Source organism: Anolis sagrei, chromosome X, assembly GCF_037176765.1.
Source record: "Anolis sagrei isolate rAnoSag1 chromosome X, rAnoSag1.mat, whole genome shotgun sequence".
In the NCBI taxonomy this organism is placed as follows: domain Eukaryota; kingdom Metazoa; phylum Chordata; class Lepidosauria; order Squamata; family Dactyloidae; genus Anolis; species Anolis sagrei.
The window spans coordinates 46,627,886-46,651,644 of NC_090034.1; the positions used below are offsets into that span (position 1 = coordinate 46,627,886).

Genomic DNA, 23,759 nt, shown 5'->3' on the forward strand with positions numbered 1-23,759 from the left:
TGAAACTATATTGTCCCTTAATAATGGAAAGGGAGTTTATAGGGCTTGGGGAAAAGTTCCATAAAGTTCTCAAAAAGTTCTTGAAAGTTTAGGAAAGTTGTTAAAAGTTGCAAAATCCAGTAAAGGCAAGTGGGAAAAGGTGTCCCAGTATCCACCGAGTCCTTATGGCCATCCACCAATGCTGAAGATCGAGATCCATGGAGAGAACTACAGATCCCTCCTCACAAGGACCAAGGCGGCCTGCCAACATCTTAGGGATCCCATGGGTTGACCGTGACAGTTTCCCAGGATCGGCAGGCTCCTTGGACATCCACAAAATGGTGGCAGCGAGGCAACGTCTTTGGAAAAACAGCTGGACTCCAGGTTGGGGTTTCAGAGGCAAAAAAGGTTATTCCTGGGGCGGAAGGGGCAGCGGAGCAAAACCGAGATAGCCATTAGTCATAGAATTCTCCCAGGAGAAGAATGACACCATTTTTGAAGCAATCCGTTGACTTGCGGATACGGGGGCCCAAGGGGTTCCCGTATCCACGGTTTAAGGGAGCGCAGTTTCGGTCTCCCCGGGACACAAAAATCACATCCCAGGAGGGCCAGCAGTCATCTGCAGCCTGGGAGAAGAAAGGTTTATCGTAAGAGAAGTTTGAGGCAGTAAAGAGACACAAAGTAACAATATGGAGAGGGAAAAGGTTACAATTAATTGATACTTTTTATTGGGGGGATTAGTTACAATGTTAGGAAGGGGAAAAGGCAAAGAAATGAGAAGACTTCTGAGTTTCAGCTGCTGCTGTGGCCACGTTCATGCGGTTGGCCCAAGCGGGGCAATGGAGAACGGAGGAACTCCCTGCTGCGGGACAGATCAACTTGAAGGCAGGGAGTTCCAGGTTCGGCCTCAACCGGAGAAGGAGATATATAGAATCATAGTTGGAAGAGATCACATGGCTATCTAGTCCAACCCCCTTCTTCCATGTAGGAAAAGCACAATTGGAGCACCCAAGACAGATGGCCATCTAGCCTCTGTTTAAAGGCCTCCAATGAAGGAGTTTCCACCACACTCTGAGGCAGAGAGTTCCATTGTTGAACAGCTCTTCTTACAGTCAGGAAGTTCTTCCTAATGTTCAAGTGGAATCTCCTCTCCTGTTGATTGAACCCATTTCTCCTAGTTTCAAGGGTAGCAGAAAACAAGCCTGCTCCCTCTCACCTATGACACCCTTTCACATATCTATACATAGCTTCTCTCATGTCTCCTCTCAACCTTCTCTTCTGAGGCTAAACATGTCTCAACCTTCTGCGATTATAAGCAGAAGAGTCCCCCCCCAGGGTAGAGAAAGGTGGAGTATAAATAAAGTAAGTAAATAAATGACCAACAGACCCGGCTCTTTAAGATGCTCCTCAGAGGAATTATTCATGGTCTCTAGACCTCTGATTGTTTTAGTTGGCCTCTTTCTCTGCATATCTTCCAGCTTACAGTCAATATCTCTTTTGAATTGCGCTGCCCACTTTAAATCCATTTTAAAGTTGTGAGGTCTTTGGCGAGAAAGCCAAAGACCTCACAAAACTACAATTCCCAACTAGTTCATGCCATTGAGAAGTGTAGATCCATATAATTTTGATTAAATACACTGAACGACATTATATCTATATATATATAGATATACAGAGTCCCAGAAGAACTATGGACAGAAGTCCGAGACATTGTTCAGGAGGTGGCAAGAAAGTACGTCCCAAAGAAAAAGAAAACCAAGAAGCCAAAATGGTTGTCTGCTGAGACACTGGAAGTAGCCCAAGAAAGGAGAAAAGCAAAAGGAAACAGGGATAAGGGGAGATATGCCCAGTTTAATGCGCAATTCCAGAGGTTAGCCAGAAGAGATAAGGAACTATTTTTAAATAAGCAATGCATGGAAGTGGAAGAAGACAACAGAATAGGAAGGACAAGAGACCTCTTCCAGAAAATTAGAAACATTGGAGGTAAATTTCAGGCAAAAATTGGCATGATAAGAAACAAAGACGGCAGGGACCTAACAGAAGCTGAAGAGATCAAGAGAAGGTGGCGAGACTATACAGAAGATCTGTATAGGAAGGATAATAATATCGAGGATAGTTTTGATGGTGTGGTGAATGAATTAGAACCAGACATCCTGAGGAGTGAGGTTGAATGGGCCTTAAGAAGCATTGCTAACAACAAGGCAGCAGGAGACGACGGGATCCCAGCTGAACTGTTTAAAATCTTAAAAGATGATGCTGTCAAGGTGATGCATGCCATATGCCAGCAAATATGGAAAACACAAGAATGGCCATCAGACTGGAAAAAATCAACTTATATCCCCATACCAAAAAAGGGAAATGAGAAAGACTGCTCCAACTTCCGTACAGTGGCCCTTATTTCTCATGCCAGTAAGGTAATGCTCAAGATCCTGCAAGGAAGACTCCAGCAATACATGGAGCGAGAGTTGCCAGATATTCAAGCTGGGTTTAGAAAAGGCAGAGGAATGAGAGACCAGATTGCCAATATCCGCTGGATAATGGAGAAAGGCAGGGAGTTTCAGAAAAACATCTACTTCTGCTTCATTGACTATTCTAAAGCCTTTGACTGTGTGGATCATAATAAATTGTGGCAAGTTCTTGGTGGGATGGGCATACCAAGCCACCTTGTCTCTCTCCTGAGGAATCTGTACAAGGACCAAGTAGCAACAGTCAGAACTGACCACGGAACAACAGACTGGTTCAAGATTGGGAAAGGCGTACGGCAAGGCTGCATCCTCTCACCCAACCTTTTTAACTTGTATGCAGAACACATCATGCGATGTGCGGGGCTTGATGAATGCAAGGCTGGGGTGAAAATTGCTGGAAGAATCATTAACAACCTCAGATATGCAGATGACACCACTCTGATGACCGAAAGCGAGGAGGAGCTGAGGAGCCTTCTAATCAAGGTGAAAGAAGAAAGCGCAAAAGTCGGGTTGCAGCTAAACATCAAAAAAACCAAGATTATGGCAACAAGAATGATTGACAACTGGAAAATAGAGGGAGAAAATGTGGAGGCCGTGACAGACTTTGTATTTCTAGGCGCAAAGATTACTGCAGATGCAGACTGTAGCCAGGAAATCAGAAGACACTTACTTCTTGGGAGGAGAGCAATGTCCAGTCTCGATAAAATAGTAAAGAGTAGAGACATCAGACTGGCAACAAAGATCTGCCTAGTCAAAGCCATGGTATTCCCTGTAGTCACCTACGGATGTGAGAGCTGGACCTTTGGGAAGGCTGAGCGAAGGAAGATAGATGCTTTTGAGCTGTGGTGTTGGAGGAAAGTTCTGAGAGTGCCTTGGACTGCGAGAAGGTCCAACCAGTCCATCCTCCAGGAAATAAAGCCCGACTGCTCACTGGAGGGAAGGATAGTAGAGACAAAGTTGAAGTACTCTGGCCACATCATGAGGAGACAGCAAAGCCTAGAGAAGACAATGATGCTGGGGAAAGTGGAAGGCAAAAGGAAGAGGGGCCGACCAAGGGTAAGATGGATGGATGGCATCCTTGAAGTGACTGGACTGACCTTGAAGGAGCTGGGGGTGGTGACGGCCAACAGGGAGCTCTGGCGTGGGCTGGTTCATGAGGTCACGAAGAGTCAGAGACGACTGAACGAATGAACAACAAATATATATAAATGCTTTGTTCATAATTAGTACCTTAAAAACAAAAGAACCAATGAACAAAATCACACCAAATTTGGCAAAAAAAAAAAAACGTTTCACAACACAAGGAGTGACCATCACTCAAAAAGTATGATTTGTCATTTGGGAGTTGTAGTTGCTGGGATTTATAGTTCACCTACAATCAAAGAGCATTCTAAACTCCATCAACGATGGAATTGAACCAAACTTGGCACACAGAACTCCCATGAGCAACAGAAAATACTGGAAGGGTTTGGTGGGTATGGTCCTTGAGTCTGGGAGTTGTAGTTCACCTACATCCAGAGAGCACTATGGACTCAAACAATGATGGATCCGGACCAAACTTGGCACAATCACTCTATATGCCCAAATATGAACCCAGATGGCATTTAGGGGAAATAGACCTTGACATTTGGGAGTTGTAGTCACTGGGATTCACAGTTCACCTACAATCAAAGAGCATTCTGAACCCTACGAATGACAGAATTGGGGCAAACTTCCCACACAGAACACCGACGACCAACAGAAAATACTTAAGGCCATCCAATCCAACTCCCTTCATCAGGGCAAGAAAACACCTCCTGACAAAGAGCCATCCAGCTATAGATATAGATAGATAGATAGATAGATAGATAGATAGATAGATAGATAGATAGGGAGTTGTAGTTGCTGCGATTTATAGTTCACCTACAATCAAATAGCATGATAGAATTGAACCAGCCGGGGCGTACAGGACTCCCATGATCAACAGAAAACCCTAGAAGGGTTTGGTGAGCATTGACCTTGAATTTGGGAGTTGTAGTTCACCTACATCCAGAGACTACCATGGACTCAAACAATGATGGATCTGGACCAAACTTGGCACGAATATTCTATATCCCCAAATATGTATACCAATGGAGTTTGGGGGAACTAGACCGTAACATTTTGAAGTTGTAGTTACTGGGATTTATAGTTCACCTACAATCAAAGAGTGTTCTGAATTCCACCAACGACAGAATTTGCCCAAGCTTCTTACACAGAACCCCCATGACCAACAGAAAATACTCAAGGCCATCCAGTCCAACTCCTTTCACCAGGGCAAGAAAACGTAATCAAGCCCTCCTGACAAAGAGCCATCCAGCCATAGATATAGATAGATATGATTCACACACACACAGATATAGTGTCATAGATTTGAAAGGGACCCCTGAAGAAGGACAATTATATGTTGCATGTTCCAGAGCAGGCAAACCAGACACTCTCCACATCAACACTGACAAAGAAACAGTGAGAAATACTGTTTACCCACAAGCATAAAGACATTACATATCATTACTTTATTTTCCAGATCAACAGACTGGGCCACAGCAACGCGTGGCAGGGGACAGCTAGTGGTCTGTATAAATCCATATCAATACAATGTAATTGCCGTGAACTGCATTATATGGTCAGTGTAGACCCATATAATACAGTATAATTGGATTGTACTACATTATATGGTCAAGGTAGATCCATATAATTTTGTTTAAATGCACTGAACTACATTATATGGTAAGTGTGGATCCATATAAATACAGCTGAACTGCATGATATGGTCAGTGTAGACCTATATAATACAGTGTAATTGCCATTAACTACATGACATGGTCAGTGTAGATTGATATAATCCTGTGTAGATGCATTGAACTACACAATATGGTCAGCGTAGATCCATATAAATACAGTATAATTGCATTGAACTGGGTGATATGGTCAGTGTGTAGACTGTTTTTTTTCTCTATATTCCTCTTTTAACTTTGAAATTACATATTGACTTTTCATTTATTGCTAATTTCCGTAATCCCTTATCCCACTCTTCAATTTGTTTATTTATTTCCCTTTTCCAGTTCCTTGTTATAAGCGACCTTGCTAGTTCCAACAGACCTCACTACCTCTGAGGATGCTTGCCATAGATGCAGGCGAAACGTCAGAAGAAATGCCTCTAGAACATGGCCATATAGCCCGAAAAAAACCTACAATAACCCAGTGATTCCGGCCATGAAAGCCTTTGACGACCTTGCTACTGTTAGGAGGTGGAATATTGCATCTTTTTCAGTTGTTTAGTATTATACAATGATAATAAAACTATACTAATAAATAATAATAATAAACTTTATTTGTACCCCACCACCATCTCCCCAAAGGGGACCGGGGGGGGGGGGGGGGAAATATGAGGCCAACCCCAAAATTACAGTACAGCAAAATAAAATACAAAGAAGCAGAAAATACCATCAAAATAAATACATGAAATAACAAAATAAAATAAACAATTACAAAATAACAGGATAAATAGAACACAGTGGGCAGACCAAATGCACTAAGATAAAATTGATAAAACCCTGGATGAGATAAGTGGTGGGAGGGTGTGTTTCTGAGGGAGGAGGTCAAAAGGAACGAACAATGGGGTTAGACCATCATTAAGGGCGGGGGGAAAGTGCATCATGAGGACGGAACTGTAGTTGGAACAGACAAAATATGGAATATATGTTCATTTGCTAAAGGCACATTGGAAGAGCCAAATTTTTAGGTCTTTCTTAAAAGCTGCCAGGGTAGGGGCTTGCCTGATCTCGTTAGGCAGCGAGTTCCAAAGCCAAGGGGCCACAGCAGAGAAGGCTCTCCGTCCCCACAAGTTGTACCTGTGATGAAGGTGGGAGTGAAAGGAGGGCCTCCCCAGAGGATTGAAGAGATCATGCAGGTTTATGGAAGGAGATGCGGTCATGAAGGTAGGCGGGTCCCAAACGGTTCAGGGCTTTGTAGGTGATAACCTGCACCTGGAATTCGGACCAGAAGATGAACGGCAACCAATGGCTACTTAAACAGGGGGGTAGACTGCTCCCTGTAATTCACTCCAGTTAGCTGTCTGGCTGTCTAACGTTGGACCAACTGAAGTTTCCGGGCCATCTTCAAGGGTAGCCCCACGTAGAGTGCATTGCAATAGTCCAATCTAGAAGTAACTAAGGCGTGGATCACCATGTTCAGATGAGACTTCAGAAGGAATTCTATACTAGGAATTCTTTCCATTTTGATCATCATAATAACTGCATTGAACTGCCTGATATGGTCAGTGTAGATTGATACAATTCTGTTGAAATGCATTGAACTGGATGGTTTGGTCAGTGTGGACAAGGGGAGTGTGTCCCTGTTGGTTCTGCTGGAACTCTCAGCAGCCTTCGATACTGTTGACCATGGTATCATTCTGGGACACCTCGCAAAAATGGGACTCGGAGGTACTGCTCTCCAGTGACTCCAGTCCATCCTGGAGGGACGGCCCCAGAAGGTGTTACTGGGTGACACCTGTTTGACTCCAAAACCATTGTCTTGTGGAGTCCCTCAGGGTTCAGTACTGTCCCCGATATTGTTTAACATCTACATGAAGCTGCTGGGGGAGATCATCCGGAGTTTCGGAGTATGACGTTATCTGTACGCAGATGACGTCTAAATCTGTCACTCCTTCCCACCTGTAACTAAGGAGGCTGTTCAGACCTTGAACCGGTGCTTGACCGCTGTGTCAAACTGGATATATTTATTTATCGTGTCATCAGCAACCATTGTTTTACAATTCTAACAGAGCAAAACAAACACAGAGATTAAAATGAAAAAGAAAAAAAAAAAGAAAAAAAACCACACAGATTTTGTAAATTTGGTATTTGGTTAAATGTCCTTTGACCAGTATCTGGCCACTTGGAGTGCCTCTGGGGTTGCCGCAAGAAGGTCCTCCATCGTGCATGTGGCAGGGCTCAGGGTGCATTGCAGCAGGTGGTCAGTGGTTTGTTCTTCTCCGCACTCGCATGCCGAGGATTCCACCCTGTAGCCCCATTTCTTAAGATTGGCTCTGCATCTCGTGGTGCCAGAGCGCAATCTGTTCAGCGCCTTCCAAGTCGCCCAGTCTTCTGAGTGCCCAGGGGGGAGTCTCTCATCTGGTATCACCCATGAATTGAGGTGCTGGGTTTGGGCCTGCCACTTTTGGACTCTCGCTTGCTGGGGTGTTCCAGCGAGTGTCTCTGTAGTTCTAAGAAAACTATGTCTTGATTTAAGTCGTTGACGTGCTGGCTGATACCCAAACAGGGGATGAGCTGGAGATGTCTCTGCCTTGGTCCTTTCACTATTGGCTGCTACTTCCCGGCGGATGTCAGGTGGTGCAATACCGGCTAAGCAGTGTAATTTCTCCAGTGGTGTGGGTCGCAGACACCCCGTGATAATGCGGCATGTGTCATTAAGAGCCACATCCACTGTTTTAGTGTGATGAGATGTGTTCCACACTGGGCATGCATACTCAGCAGCAGAGTAGCATAGCGCAAGGGCAGATGTCTTCACTGTGTCTGGTTGTGATCCCCAGGTTGTGCCAGTCAGCTTTCGTATGATGTTGTTTCTAGCGCCCACTTTTTGTTTGATGTTCAGGCAGTGCTTCTTGTAGGTCAGAGCATGGTCCAAAGTGACTCCCAGGTATTTGGGTGCGCTGCAATGCTCCAGTGGGATTCCTTCCCAGGTAATCCTCAGAGCTCGGGATGCTTGTCTGTTCTTAAGGTGAAAGGCGCATGTCTGTGTTTTAGCAACTGGAGTCAGACTGGATGAGGACTAACAAACTGAAATTGAATCCAGACAAGACAGATGTCCTCCTAGTCAGTCGAAAGGCTGAACAGGGCATAGAGTTACAGCCTGTGTTGGATGGGGTTACACTCCCCCTGAAGACGCAGGTTCGCAGCTTGGGAGTGATCCTGGATTCATCGCTGAGCCTAGAACCCCAGGTTTCAGCGGTGGCCAGGGGAGCTTTTGCACAGTTAAAGCTTGTGTGCCAGCTGCGCCCATACCTTGAGAAGTCTGAACTGGCAACAGTGATCCATGCTCTTGTTACATCCCAAATAGATTACTGCAATGCACTCTACGTGGGGCTGCCTTTGAAGACTGTTTGGAAACTTCAATTGGTCCAATGGGCTGCAGCCAGATTATTAACTGGAGCGACATACAGGGAGCACACCACACCCTTGTTGTGTCAGCTCCACTGGCTGCCGATCCACTTCTGAACTCAATTCAAAATGCTGGGTTTGACCTATAAAGCTTTATACCAGTGTTTCTCAACCTGGGGGTCGGGACCCCTGGGGGGGTCGCGAGGGGTTGTCAGAGGGGTCGCCAAAGACCATCAGAAAACACAGTGTATTCTGTTGGTCATGGGGGTTCTGTGTGGGAAGTTTGGTCTAATTGTATCATTGGTGGGCCTCAGAATGCTCTTTGATTGCAGGTGAACTATAAATTCCAGCAACTACAACTCCCAAATGTCAAGGTCTATTTTCCCCAAACCCCACCAGTGTTCACATTTGGGCATATTGATTATTTGTGCCAAGTTTGGTCCAGATACATCATTGTTTGAGTTCACAGTGCTCTTTAGATGTAGGTGAACTACAGCTCCCAAACTCAAGGTCAATGCCCACCAAACCCTTCCAGTATTTTCTGTTGTTCATAAGAGTTGTGTGTGCCAAGTCTGGTTCAATTCCATCGTTGGTGGAGTTCAGAATGCTCTTTTAATTTAAATGTACCATAAATCCCAGCAACTACAACTCCCAAATGACAAAATCAATCCCCCCAACCCACCAGTATTCAAATTTAGGCATATTGAGTATTTGTGCCAAATTTGGTCCAGTGAATGAAAATACATTCTACATATCAGATATTTAAATGACGATTCATAACATTAGCAAAATTACAGTTATGAAGTCTCAACAAAAATAATGTTGTGGTTGGGGGTCACCACAACATGAGGAACTGCATTAAGGCGTCGCAGCATTAGGAAGGTTGAGAACCTCTGCTCTATATGGTTCTCGCCCAGCTTACTTGTCCGAACGCATCTCCCACTACGTCCCGCCTTGCAGTTTATGATCATCCGGGCCATGCCCGTAGCCAGGATTTTGATTCGGGGGGTGCCAAGTTTGATTCGGGGGGGGGGGAGGCTGAGGATCTACCTTAGCAAACCTTTTGTATCGTTATCCCAATACCCCCATGCATATGGGATATATTGAGTATGGTGATCAGATCATGATATGAATAAACATAAAAGTTTAAATAATGTACCAGTAAGGCCTTCTCGCAGACCACCCTGAGAATTTCTTTGGGGGGGAGGGGGGGCTGAAGCCCCCCCCCCCCGGCTACATGCCTGATCCAGGGAGACCCTGCTCTCTCTCCTGCCAGCATCGCAAATACGTCTGGCCTGGATGAGAGACAGGGCCTTCTCGGCTGTAGCCCCCTGCTTGTGGAACTCGCTTCCCAACGAGGTAAGATCGGCTTCATCCCTCCTGGCTTTTAGGAAGAAATTGAAGTCATGGTTCTGGGACCAGGCTTTTGGACAGCAGGCATAAATAGCACTTTGGATATGGAATTCGACTGGAATGATGACACGGTGGTTAATACTGTTTTTATTGTATTGTCGAAGGCTTTCATGGCCGGAATCACTGGGTTGTTGTAGGTTTTTCCGGGCTATATGGCCATGTTCTGGAGGCAATTTTTCTCCTGACGTTTCGCCTGCATCTGTGGCAAGTATCCTCAGAGGTAGTGAGGTCTGTTGGAAGTAGGAAAAATGGGATTATATATCTGTGGAATGACCAGGGTGAGACAAATGACTTTTGTCTGCTGGGGCTAGCTGTGAATGTTTCAGCTGATCATCTTGATTTGCATTCAATGGCTTGGACGTGCCTAGGGGGAATCTTTTGTTGAGAGTGATTTTATGTGCCTTGCCATACATCAAGGGAACCACTGACCACATAGGGAAACTGATGAGGAAACACAACATACAAACCACTTACAGACCCACCAAGAAAATCCAACAAATGCTACGTTCAGCAAAGGACAAGTGGGATCCTCTCACCTCTGCAGGAGTCTACCGTGTACCATGCAGCTGTGGACAAGTCTACATAGGGACCACCAAACGCAGCGCCCAGACACGCATCAAGGAACATGAAAGGCACTGCAAACTACTTCAACCAGAGAAATCAGCCATAGCAGAGCACCTGATGAACCAACCTGGACACAGTGTATTATTTGAGAACACAGAAGTGCTGGACCACTCTCACAACCATGTCAGGCTACACAGAGAAGCCATTTAAATACACAAGCATGTGGACAAATTCAACAGAAAGGAAGAAACCATGAAAATGAACAAAATCTGGCTACCAGTATTAAAAAACTAAAAAATTAGAACAGCAAAACAACAGAGGGGAAACAAACAGGCACATAAAATCACTCTCAACAAAAGATTCCCCCCAGGCACGTCCAAGCCATTGAATGCTAATCAAAGTGATGAGCTGAAACATTCACAGCTAGCCCCAGCAGACAAAAGTCCTTTGTCCCACCCTGGTCATTCCACAGATATATAAACCCTTTTTTCCTACTTCCAACAGACCTCACTACCTCCGAGGATGCTTGCCATAGATGCAGGCGAAACATCAAGAGAAAAATTGCCTCCAGAACATGGCCATATAGCCCGGAAAAACCTACAACAACCCACTGTTTTTATTGTTTTAATTAATGTTCTATTTATTATTTTAATTGTTATATTTCATGGCATCAAATTGTGCCAAATGTAAGCCATCCTGAGTCCCCCTTTGGTTTTTGAGAAGGACGGGGTAGAAATGCTGGAAATCAATCAATCAATCAAATAAGTGTAAGTCTATTGAATGGCATGCTTTGAGTCTCCACTGGCTGCAGAATGCAGTTTCCAACAGCAGGACAGGCAGTGAAGGCCCAGCCTTGGAAAGCCAAGGGTGCTTCCGAGAAGAGCCTGTGGGAAATGCGTGACTGTGTGCTAAGCCTCCTCTGCGCATGCGCGACCGCAGTCCTGGGCGCATGCGCGCGTGGCCTGAGGGGGCGCTCTCCCCCTCCCTCCCGACCGAGGGGTGTGTGCAGATGTGGTCCATTCCGGCCGGCGGCGCGCGGCGAGTGGCTTTCCCTCCTCCCCTTTAAGGGCCTTCGCCTTGGATTTTTTGCCCTCCGTCCGGCAGGCTCTGAGGGGGCCGTTGAGGTGATCCGGGGGCGGCGTTGGGACGGCGGCGAGGATGTCCGGAGGCTGGGGCCGGGAGATGATGGACTACGGAGGCGGGGGAGGAGGCCCCGGGGTGTCCGGCGGAGGCCGCGGAGGCGGCGGGATGGGAAACGGCGACGGGCGCATTTACGTGGGCAACCTTCCGGCCGACGTGCGCGAGAAGGACCTGGAGGAGCTCTTCTACAAGTACGGCCGCATCCGGGACATCGAGCTCAAGAGCAAGCGCGGCCTAGTGCCCTTCGCCTTCGTGCGCTTCGAGGACCCGCGGTGGGTGAGGCGGGGGGAGGGCCAGGCCAGGCCAGGCGAGGCGAGGGAGGCGGGCACGGGGTCTCCGCGCCGGCCGCGCAAGGGCTCTTCCCTGGCGCCAGGCTTTGTAGGCCGCGCCGTCCTTTCCCGCCCTTTTTCCTGAGGGCTTCTCCAGGCCTCGGGAGCCTCTGCTAGGCCCAGGCGCACCCCGGGCGAATTCGGCTCCATTGCCTCACGTTTTCCCGCCCTTGGAGTGGACTTCCGGGCTCTCCCTGGGGCGGAAACGAGGAGGAAGCCGACCCCCACGTCCCGAAATCCGTTGCAGTCTGAAAGTGCATTGTAGGGTCTGTGTGGACTCATAGAATGCACAGGATTGCATCAGATTAATCTACTACATTGATTCTATAATGCATAGAACTGCGTTCTATGAGTCAACATTAATAATAATAATAATAATAATGGACTCGGATCGGCCTACAGCATCCAAAACTGATACAGTCAATGATATAAGACAGACAGTAATCATACCAATTCATAAAAAGAACATAGCACAATCGTGTAAACATAAATAAATAAACAATTTAAAATAATATAAGGTCCTCTAAAACCAGTGTGGAATGCCATTCCTATGATCAGGGTATCCAGCATTATAAATTATAGTTCTGATAACCATTTAAATTCCTGTCCAATAAGATGGTTGATACTCATAGCCATTATCAAAAGCCTGTTTAAATAGCCAGTTTTACATCTCCTTCCTGAAAGTTATGAGACTGGGGGCCTGCCTAATTTCCTTGACCCTATGATGCATGTAAACTGCATCAGATGAGTCCATATTCACCCTATAATGCAGGCATGGGCAAACATAAGCCCTCCAGGTGTTTTGGATTTCAACTCCCACAATTCAAGGCTGTTAGGAATTGTAGGAGTTGAAGTCCAAAACATTTGGAGGGAGGGCCGAAGTTGGTCTACATCTGCTATAATGCATTTAACTGCATCAGATGAGTCAATATTAATAATACACTTTATTTATATTCCGCCCTTCTCCCCTAGGGAACTCAGATTACAGCTTTTACATACACAGGCAAACATTCAGTGTCTTTACAATCATATACAATGAGACACACAAACTCAAACAAAAGCAGATGCATGTAACTGCATCAGATGAGTCTGTATTGACACCATAACGCAGGCAAGTGCAGACTTTGATCCTGCTGTTAGGATTTATGGGAGTTGCGGTCCAAAACACCTGGAGGGCCAAAGTTTGCCCATGTCTGCTGTAATGCATGTAACTGCATCAGATGAGTCTATATCGACCCTATGATGCATGTAACTGCATCAGATGAATCTATATCGACCCTATAATGTAGGCATGGACAAACTCTGGCCTTGCTGTTAAGAATTGTGGGAGTTGAAGTCCAAGACACCTGGAGGGCTGAAGTTTGCCCATGCCTGCATAATGCATGTAACTGCGTCAGATGAGTCTATATTGATCCAATAATAATAATATTCAGATCCTGCCCCCTCTCTCCGAAGGGACTCGAGGCAGCTTACAACAAACGAGAAAATATAGTAAATGATATAACAGACAATAATGACATAACAATTAATAAAACAAAATGGTACAATATTGTCAACAAAAATAAATAACCAGTTTAAAAGACAATTTAGCCCTCTAAAACAGTATATATACAAAACACTGTTTAAAACCAGCCAATTCCTATGAATGCATGTAACGGATGCATGTAACTGCATCAGATGAGTCTATGTTGACCCTATAATGCAATGATGGGCAACCTTTTGAGCTTGGTGTGTCAATACTCGCCAAAAAACCGAGCATAGTTTAATAACAAAAATATATTATTGTAATATATAACTGTATTTAATAAACTAGAAACTAATTATTTAACTTACCTTCTTTTTCTATAATGGCATATATATCGGCATTATAGAAAAATGTTGGTGTAGGAGCCGAAGATGAAATGTCCTTCTTGGGATGCGGCCCCATCTTCTCTGTATGTGGCCGCATGCGGCTGTGTGTCATCAAAAATGGCTACGCGTGTCAGTGCTGACACACGTGTCATAGGTTCGCCATCATGGCTATAATGCATGCAACTGCATCAGATGAGTCTGTATTGGCCCTATAAATCACATAACTGCATCATATGGCAGTGTAGATGGGGCCTGAGCATTGGTTTATGTGTGGAGCTCCAAGACAGTGACTGTGAGGTAAGGAGGGCTATATCTGCACTGTGGAATTAATCAAGTTGAATCCCACTTCAGCTGCCATCTCAAACTGCATTCATTCTGTGTACATAATGGATGCGGTTTGACCCTCCTCTTTTCCGCTATGACTCAATGCTATGGATTCTTGGAGTTGCCCTTTGGTGAGGTCCTAACACTCTTGGGCAGAGGAGGAGGGTGATGTAGCACGGAGCCACAGCCCTTCCCTGGCAGTCCTGGGGCCTCGCCAAACTACAACTCCCAGGATAGCACAGCAGTGAACCCTGGACATTCAAGCGGGGCCAAACAGCATTCATTCTGCAGTGCAGAAAGTGACTCTTCACCATGGTTTCCAGTAGTCTAGCAAACTGAAGTTGGGGGGCTTCCAGAATGATGGTGGAATCACCCAACTTCGGTTTGCTAGAGACCACTGGAAGCCATGGTGAAGAGTCACTTTCTGCACTGCAGAATGAATGCTGTTTGGCCCTGCTTGAATGGCCAGGGCCCACTGCTGTGGTGTTTCAGAGATTGCAACCATCTTTGGATACTTTGAAAAGCTAACATGGTTTGTTGGCCTGAGCTTGTATGTGTGCCTGATGAAGTCAAATGTGCAGACACAAGCCATATTGGCTTTGGTTTCCTTGTCACTTTATCCCATGCCACTGTGCCACGTGCACAAGTGTTTGGTTGGAGTCGTGTACCTCCAGGGTGACGTAATGATGATTCTATTCTAGGTTTGCTTGGCCAGATTTGCCAAAGGAGGTTTATTTATTTATTGTTTATCATATTTGTATCCTGCCCTTCTCACCCCAAAGGGGACTCAGGATTTGGCCCTTCTTTCTTCCCTCCAAGGCTGGGAGAGTGGGACTTTGCTGGGGTCACCCAATGGCTTTCCATGGCAAAACAAGGATTCAAACCCTGGGCTCCGGGAATCCCAGCCCAGCATTCAAAGCTCACAGCAGGCTGCCTTCAATATTAAATAGGATCCCACAGATCTCTGCCTCTAGGAGTTTCCAGGGGAAGCAATAATAATGTCTTCTTTCAGGCCTTCCACTCAACTTGAGTATAGTTTCATCAGGAGAAGAAAAGCGGAAGGACCAGCAAAAGGCTTCCAAGGAAAACTTCTGGCTTTCTCCATCTGCATATGCAACCAAAGTGTGCTCTCTGTATTTATCACTTTGAACCACGTATATATTGCCTTTCATCACGTAATATCTCAAGGCTCTGTACAACATTAATAATACATTATTTGAAAGCCTAAGGAAGTGCCATAAAACAATACAGGCACATAACAGAATAACACGAGGGTCTAAATTTTGATTACAAGACAGAATGGGAGATCATGTCTATGTCTGTACAAAAAGCTTGGTGTTGAAGAGACTATCAATTGGGCCCTGGGCATATCTTTTTAGGATGAGCATTTCAGAGCTAGAAACTTCTCCTTTTTTCTCAAGATGTCAGCATAATTCTTAATGTTTACAATAACATGTATATTATAAACATGTTTACCATTCTTCCACTATAATTTTTCTAAAAGAAATTACACCCAATAGAGCACCAATTATTTAAATGAGAAATTCAGCGCTTTGCTGCAATCCTGCAGAATCTTCAACACACTTCAACATAGATTGTTTTGCAATTCTTATAAGGCCGTCATTATTATTCCTATATTCAAAACATGGATGCGTGGGAGCCAAAAGGGTTTGGCCTGCCTGCGGCACTTTGCTGAGTTTATGGCTGAGGCAAGGTTTAGGAGCACCTTGCTGGTTTTCCCATTGTTCTAACCCAAGCATCTCAAAGGGCCCTGTGTACTTTTAAAAGATTCTTGCCAAAAACATAAAAATGTTTGTGCCTTTTGGCAAAGTGTGTGTGTGTGTGTGGGGGGGGGGGGGGTCCGCCATTTCCGTGTGGTGTGTGTGGAAAAGGTGGGCTGGACTTGGAAAATCAGCAAATACCAGTGCTTTGTACTGACCTTCTTCCTCACCCTTAAATTGTCCTTATTGTGAGTTGAGATGATCATTTTTTGTGGGAGTTCGTGCTGTATCTGTAGAACAACATGGTTATGATGGTTGTATTACTAATTTCCCAGCTTACCAGCAAATCCCTCACTCTGTGTCTTTGCAGACTTGAGCCTGGAAGGCACTCCGCTCCTGTGGTCTGCTCTGTGTCATAGCGACTGTCTTTTTCTCCAGAGCATTTATCATCTCATTTGATATTTTGCTTGTACCTGCAATTTCTTTTCCTCCCCACAGCCAAAAATGCTGCACCCGAGCATTTCTGCCCCTCTCTCTTGCCTGCCTTTTTCCTAGGTGCAAGAGCTGCTGAGAACTGATATCTGAGCTAGACCTTTGTATAAGAAAATGCAGCTGTTGCTTCAAATTTCTTAGCTTGGAGCAAGATGCTGTTGACTCCTTGTCATCACAAGAAAGCAAAATTAGAATGCATCACAAGAACGCAATCTTAGAATGCATTTATGGCTTATGTACAGTTGCTTTTCATCTCTGAGAAGGGGGGGGGGGCTTCACTGTGCAGGGTCTACAATGACACAGGTGTGCATCAGTCTTGTGACATACCTTTATGGTATTGAGCTCCTGCCACTACCAAAAAAAAAGACTGCTCTTGGGGATGCAGCATAATATTAAACATCTATTCAAGGAAACACTACCAAATAGATGGGGAAATGGTCCATATTTCCTCAGCTTCCTTCAGTATTGGACAGAAAAAAGTGCCCCTTCTTCTTCCTCCTGAGTTTTGAATCAAAATATTGCTGGTATGATTCAGGTGGACGGTCACACTGGCCATAGGTCTCCCGCCTCTCATGTATATGTTCAGTGGACTGTAAAATGTGTGCCATTCTGATTCCAGTATATATCATGCTGATTCCAACCTTTTGGGATATCCGTCAGATAATTTTCTTCAGATACCGAGGTTTAAGTAATGCTTACCTCAACCCAGTTTTTTACTGAATACCATACAACCTGTTGGACTGACGTCAGGAGCAGGATATATTGTGAGATACATTTTGTTTGGTTACAAGCAAGCCAATTGCTCAGTTTAGAGAAAATTATTAAATTAAACTGGATCCTTGCTATTTTGTATAACAGGCTCATAGAACTGGAAGGCCTTGTGGACTATAGTAAACCCCAGAGCATCCCCAACAAGTGGACTTTTGACATTTGCTTACTATATGGCACTCAGAAATGGACATAGTAATCCAGATGAGCTCTGGTTGGGTACAGAATAAAGTCAAAACTGTTGCCTCTGTGGAATTGGAAATGCTGGCTCTGTTGATGAATACGAAAATAGTATTTGCCCCTCTTTACAGCAGCATCACATTGCAGACCCATCTTCAGTTGTAACCGACTACCATTGGGAAATCCCAAGTATCCTGTATCCTATAACTTCTCTTGTCTTTGTTGTATTGTTTTGTTGTTGTTGTTGTTTTTTTTTAAAAAAACCTTTTAATTATTATACTTGTAGAAATTTATTCTTGCCTTCTGAGCTGTGTTACACCTGTAAATCGGTTAAATATTCCTTATATTCTTTTGGAAGGTAGCACATGGAATGAATTATTGTTCCACTAAGGATGTAGGCTGGCTTTTTAATTTTAATTATTTTGAGTAGTTTGATCTGGGCAGTTGGCAGTGGCCTTTTTAGATAGTTGATGTAAAAGTGCCCTGGCAACTAATCTCTGTTAGTTTGATTGCTATCTTCTCGATTCTGCTGCAGAGAGAGCAGTAATTGTTGCTTGAAAAACAAGAAAACAATTCCCTGATGCTATGAGCCACAGACACTTGTTGCCACTAGGCATGACATTTCTGAATCCCTTTTTGCACATTTCTCTACCTTGATGTTGAATAATGTGTGGAGTTCATTTCTTTCATGCTGTGATCCAAAGAGAGGAACATCTTGGTCTCTCAGAAAGTATCTGGTCCTTAAGGTGTGCTCATTGCCAAGTACTGATACCGGTCAACTTGGAAACTGGATATCTTTTGCCCCTGGAGGCCTACATCTCAATATTTCCATAATTGGAACTGCCACAGTTCTAGTACCTTTCATGTTCCCCTCCGACAGCGGCTGAACAGTGCTAAATACAGACCTATATTATTTGTTCACAGAGATGCGGAGGATGCAGTTTATGGGAGGAATGGTTACGATTATGGCCAGTGCCGCCTGCGTGTTGAGTTCCCCAAGCCTTCCCGAGGCCGGGGTGGTTTTGGTGGGGGGCCTCGTGGGAGGAATGGCCCTCCGTCACGGCGCTCCGAATTCCGAGTCCTGGTTTCAGGTACGTTCCTTCTCTACTTCATACTAGGATCCATCCTGATGCCATGCTTCACATAGATTGTATTGGGGAGAAGGAGTGTCTTGCTGCCATAGTAGAAGGTTTCTGCTTTAATATGAAACCTGTGCCTGTGAAGGAGTTTTTTCAGAGCTGCAAGAGGACAAGACCCCTTTCTGGTTTCATACATGAAGGAAGCCTCTGCTTGGGACGTTCGTCTTGATGAAGGAATGGTGAGCCAAAATGTCTCTGCCTGTAGACAGGCGTGCATCGTGGACATGGAAGTGGGCAACTTGTGGGTGGGTAAAGGGAAGGACGAAGAACTTGGGGGACATCCTTGTAGGGACATCACATAGCTAAAGTAACTTTAAAGGAAAGGATTCTGTGGGACAAAACTGAGTCTCTTAAGGACCGGTGATACAGCAGCTGTACTACACTTATGAGAGAAAACTTACCTGAATTAGAGCCCTCAATTGATAGCCTTGTGGATTCCTGAAAGCAACTTTGGCCTATCTGGAATAGGGATCTGGTTAGTAAGTTGGGAGAGACAGGTGGAAAATCCTCTTATTGGAGAGAACTGGAAGTATTTTGCCATGGAGATCAAATCTCTGGAGAAAATTCAGCATTTCCTGGCCAGATTTATGGAATGGTCCACTTAAACCCTGTGTATTTCTCCACACGCTACTTAAGTAAAACTCAGTGAACTAAATGTGATTCTCTGCATGTTATCGCAACTAGCAATAGGAAGGTTCACTGTGAGGAAACCACTGAATTGCAATCTCTTCCGCTTTACAACAGGACCTGAAAACAAAACAAAACAAAAAAAGGTTGAACCCCAGGTGTACATCTCCCACCCAGAAGCCTGGGAGGGCAGGGAGGATGTCTGGAGAAATCCCTTGACTTTGGGCATGAATTTTGAGAACTTGCCTTGCTATAAAGTATTGCGAAGCATTCTTCAAAACTGCCAGGAGCATACTAGTCTCCAGGACATGATGTCTAACAGGGGAGCCACTCACCTTTGTCTGTTCTTAGTGACCATGCTGGTAGTTTACACCCAGGTCTCCTTGCTCCGCAACCCAAGGATGACTTGTTGGAATCTAAGGACCCAGACTCACACTGTTAGAAGGGGACTGTCATTCTTGGATGGGAATCTGATCCCAAATAACTAAATCATACGTGGAGTACAGTCTGTCCAGTCAGAGCTAGGGGTGATAAGTGTACATTGGACCAACAGGAGGATTCCTCTGCATTGCCCAGCACTCTGCATCCTAGAGCTGCCCAGGGGACTGCCTTGAGGACGTGGAGGGCTCACCCACTCTGGAATGGAAGTTAACTGCTGTTCTTTGGATCCCTCTGTTCTTATTGTAGCATTGAGTGTCTGGAATAAGCAGGAAGTCCGTGGAAGTGTGGCGCCTTGGACACCCAGGAGGGACTCTCCCTGGCACAGTCTAAACAGCTTAGTGTCATCTCTTTACGCCGTCTCTTCTGTTTTGTGTTCTCACTGCTCAGGGCTTCCTCCATCAGGCAGCTGGCAGGACCTGAAAGATCACATGCGTGAAGCTGGTGATGTATGTTATGCCGATGTACAGAAAGATGGCATGGGGGTGGTTGAGTTTCTCCGCAAGGAAGACATGGAATACGCACTGCGTAAACTGGATGACACCAAATTCCGCTCTCATGAGGTGGGTCCCTGCCTGTGGGTGAAGAGCATGTGCGTGGGCCCGTCATGGAGGAACATGCCTTAACCTGTCCTGTTGTGACGCTCCCAAGAGGCTCCAGGGCACGATCTAGCGATTGTGTCGGAATTGGTGGCCAACGGTAATCCTTTTAGCCTGTTGGGAATCCTGTGTGAGAGCTGCCAACGCTTTGGGAAACCTGCCCCACGATGGCACGGTTTGAGCCTTGACAGCCAAGATCAGGTTTCATGTTTTCCTTCTTAAGTTACATGGAAAAGGAGCACTTGCCTCTGACTTCTGGGTAAGTTGAGCTGCCTTGCTTTCCCATTTTCCCTTTGACAGCCAACGGCTGGACAGAAACGTCTACTGGCTGGCTGTCTCAATAAGGCTAGCTTACCTTGATTTGTCAGTCAGGTGTTATACCAGCCAACAACAGCCTTGTTGACCAAAGGAGCCGATGAGCCTTGACCATGGCTGCCAGGTAGCAGTCTTCCCCCTCTGTGCATAGAACCGCAGCCTTTGGGCATTGCTGTCTCACTTGCAACCACCTTCTTTCAGTGGCTGTCACAGCCACTGCCTTTTCTGTCACAGCTGGATGCTGCTTGCTGTGGAGTTTTGCCTCCAGAATCTTCTGAGATACTATTAAATTCAGATGAGCTGGTGAGAGAATTCACCAAGGCATCTCCCAACTATGCGGAAAGACTGCACTAGCTTCCATCTTTTACCCTCTGGCAGTGAAAAGTTGGAAACTGGCCTCTTCACCCTCCTCTTAGTTTCCTGGGCTCTGGTAGCCTTCCTAGTAGCCTGCACCGTAGTAGCCATTCTGTGCTTTGCCCTTTCTCTAGACCTCAAGAGGCCAAGGTCTTGGGGGAAGGATCCGTACTGCCTGTGTGTGGAAACTTCAACCTTGAACCCCTTGGGTTACTGAACTCCATTTGGGGCATTCATTCATTCATAACCTTGACCCTGGGGAGTCATGCCAACGCTTGGGTTTTCTCTCTTTTAAATTCCAGGGTGAGACGTCCTATATCAGAGTTTGTCCTGAACGAAGCATCAGCTATGGCTACTCGCGCTCCCGTTCTGGTTCGAGGAGTCGCGATTCTCCCTACCAAAGCAGGGGATCACCACGCTACTCTTCTCCCTTCAGGCCCTTCTGAGTTACCCAACAGGGACTTCTTCAAATGTGAACTGAGCTCTTTATTTCTGCTCAGAGTTTACATTCCAGAATGGATGGATATAGTCTTTCGTAGGAAGCCTTGTTTTTTCCCCCCTTTCTATTCAAATAAAATCTTTTTTTATGACTTAACCGTTTTTAATAGGGAAGTGTTGGTAATGGATCCTATCAACCATTGCCACTTTACACTTTTGGTTTGGAAAATGTACATTGTTTTTTTGTTTCTCCTTCTGAATGCTGGGAGGTGAGCTTGAGAGCTAGTGTGCAGGCATGGCTTGTCTGCAGGAAGGTGCTTTCAAACAGTGGGGAACCTGTATGGCTCAACCTGTGTTGGTGTCCTGAAATATGCTTCAATGTTTCTGTAACTCAAATGTGGGGGGCTGTCTTTCTGTGTAGCGTTTGGGAACCTGGTGTGAACAGCTGGACCTGGATTTTAAACTGCTTGCTATTACTGGGGAAAGAAGCCCTTTAACCTTTTGTGTGACTGTCGTGGTGGAAACACAGAAGGAATTTTAACTCCCAAAAGCCCCATGCAATTCTTCAACAACAGTCTATGTCCATCATTTCATGAGCAATACCCACGAATGGCAATGGGGAAGGAACTGCTGGGAAAGGACTGGCAGAAATTGGTGGTGGCCTTCTCTGTCTCTTAAAATTTGTTCTCTTGCAACATTGGCTCAAGTTCTGCTTCAGTTCTCGCTTGACCTTATAGTGGATTTGTAAACTGACGTCCCAGACATGAAGAAGGGTTGCTGAGACTTTCTTAACAACCTGGTTGCATAGTCCTAATGGAGCACCATATAAGAACTGAGCCGTGGCTTTGGCTTTGAATATGGGCGTGGCTGCAGGGACATGACAGCATTGAAGAAACGGACGACGACTGACAGGCTAAAGTGCATGTTTGTGTTGAGCAGTCCAGCTAGTGTTACGTTGGAAGTATAGTCCTAAGAATGTGAACTCTTTCATTTGTTCCCAAGCGTTGCCCTCAATGTCCAATAAAATTTCTACCATACATTTTGGATTTTGCGAACTTGATAGTAGGTTTATGTCGGGGGCAAGAATCCTGTTGGTGACTTTTGCTGGTGTAAAACCAGTTAGGCCAAGGTAAAGACTTTTCAAGGGGCATGCTATGGCTTTTATTGTATAGCCAAGGACCAAAGAGCAGTCTCGGGCCAACAGCATAGCTACTCTAGTGGCCAAGTAGCATTGTAGCCACAAATCTCTACATATTTTTCTTCCAGGCCAGCTAGGCTGAAAGCTTCCCCCGAGTCTGTCAGGTCAAGGAAGGGCAGTCTCCAACACACAGTCGTCTTCCGCCGCCCATTCCACAAGAGCTCCTTAGAAAAAAAAAGCCCAGTCACTTTTCAATCACAAAAGGCCGGAAGCCATCTCCTCCCACCTCAATTGCTGTATTTCTCTGCCAAAGTGGGTGAGACAGACAATGGCTCAGATCAGAACAGAAACCAATCTGTTCCATTGTCAAATGGCTTTCTGCCCACGCTAGCATTGCCTGGTGTTTTATACTCTTTAGAAATAAACTTCCAGCATTATTGGGTCTTCCTTTTTAAAAGGTGAGCACTGTTTTTGCCTTGGTCCCTGATTTGGGGGCTCCCTGCTTTACCTCTAAGAGCAGTTAGGAGAAAGCCATCATTCCAAATGCCTTTTTAAGAAAATCATTTGGTGGAATCTATCCGAGCCTTGTGTCTCCTTGAGCTGAGATATTTTTTGAAAATGACTTACATTCATAAAGGGCCATTCTGGCAAATAGAAGGATGCAGTATCTGTGGGATCAGAGTTGGCATTGGAAGAGTCCTAGATATGTTTGTAAAAGACTCCTATGTACGGGCAGGGCCTAGGCAGTCAAGAGGTCCACCTGCTGTGAGGACCAAACGTCTGATAAGCCTTTACCCAAAGGTGCATCTTTTACTTTAATCTCATTTCAACTGAGGGAAGGAGTGGGTCATAATTACTAGAATTATGCTTTGAAATGAAAATCCGCCAACCCGCTCCTCACTTCAGGGCTTTTCTAGCCACCAACAGGATTCTGCCCATTGTGTTTTAGTGTGTACCCAAAAGCTGTTTTGCTCTCCTGTTAAGGATGCAAGCGTTATTGATGTCAGTGGGACTTCTGTGCAAATGTACACATTGGACCAGGCTGCATGTGTTGTACCTAAAGTTTAATAAAATGGAGGAAATGGCTTTCAGTTCCACAATGTCTGTTTCCTATATATGTTTCTACAGCAGAGTGCTACCGACCTTCCCTTTTCTGGAATAGAAGATCGCCTGCCTATTCAAACTGTTGAAATGCAGATTGTTTAGTAAACAGCGGCTCTATTGTTTTTATACAGAGCTGACCGAGCATTGATAATTCACTTTTATTCATTTCCCCTAGTTACTTTGTGATTCCTTGTCTTTGTGGTATTTTGACATGGAGTGTTTCTGTTTGTGTATTAAAATA

The 23,759-nt window shown here is 45.2% G+C and overlaps 1 protein-coding gene across 1 annotated transcript; it reads left to right on the forward strand.

Moving 5' to 3' along the window:
- The first annotated feature begins 11,522 nt into the window (after positions 1-11,522).
- On the forward strand, positions 11,523-23,500 carry SRSF9 (serine and arginine rich splicing factor 9). The gene is made up of 4 exons (XM_060785368.2): positions 11,523-11,973; positions 18,291-18,457; positions 19,961-20,133; positions 21,141-23,500. Exons 1-4 carry the CDS (start codon positions 11,720-11,722, stop codon positions 21,282-21,284), a joined length of 738 nt encoding a protein of 245 aa, XP_060641351.1. The 5' UTR covers positions 11,523-11,719; the 3' UTR covers positions 21,285-23,500.
- The last annotated feature ends 259 nt before the right edge of the window (positions 23,501-23,759 follow it).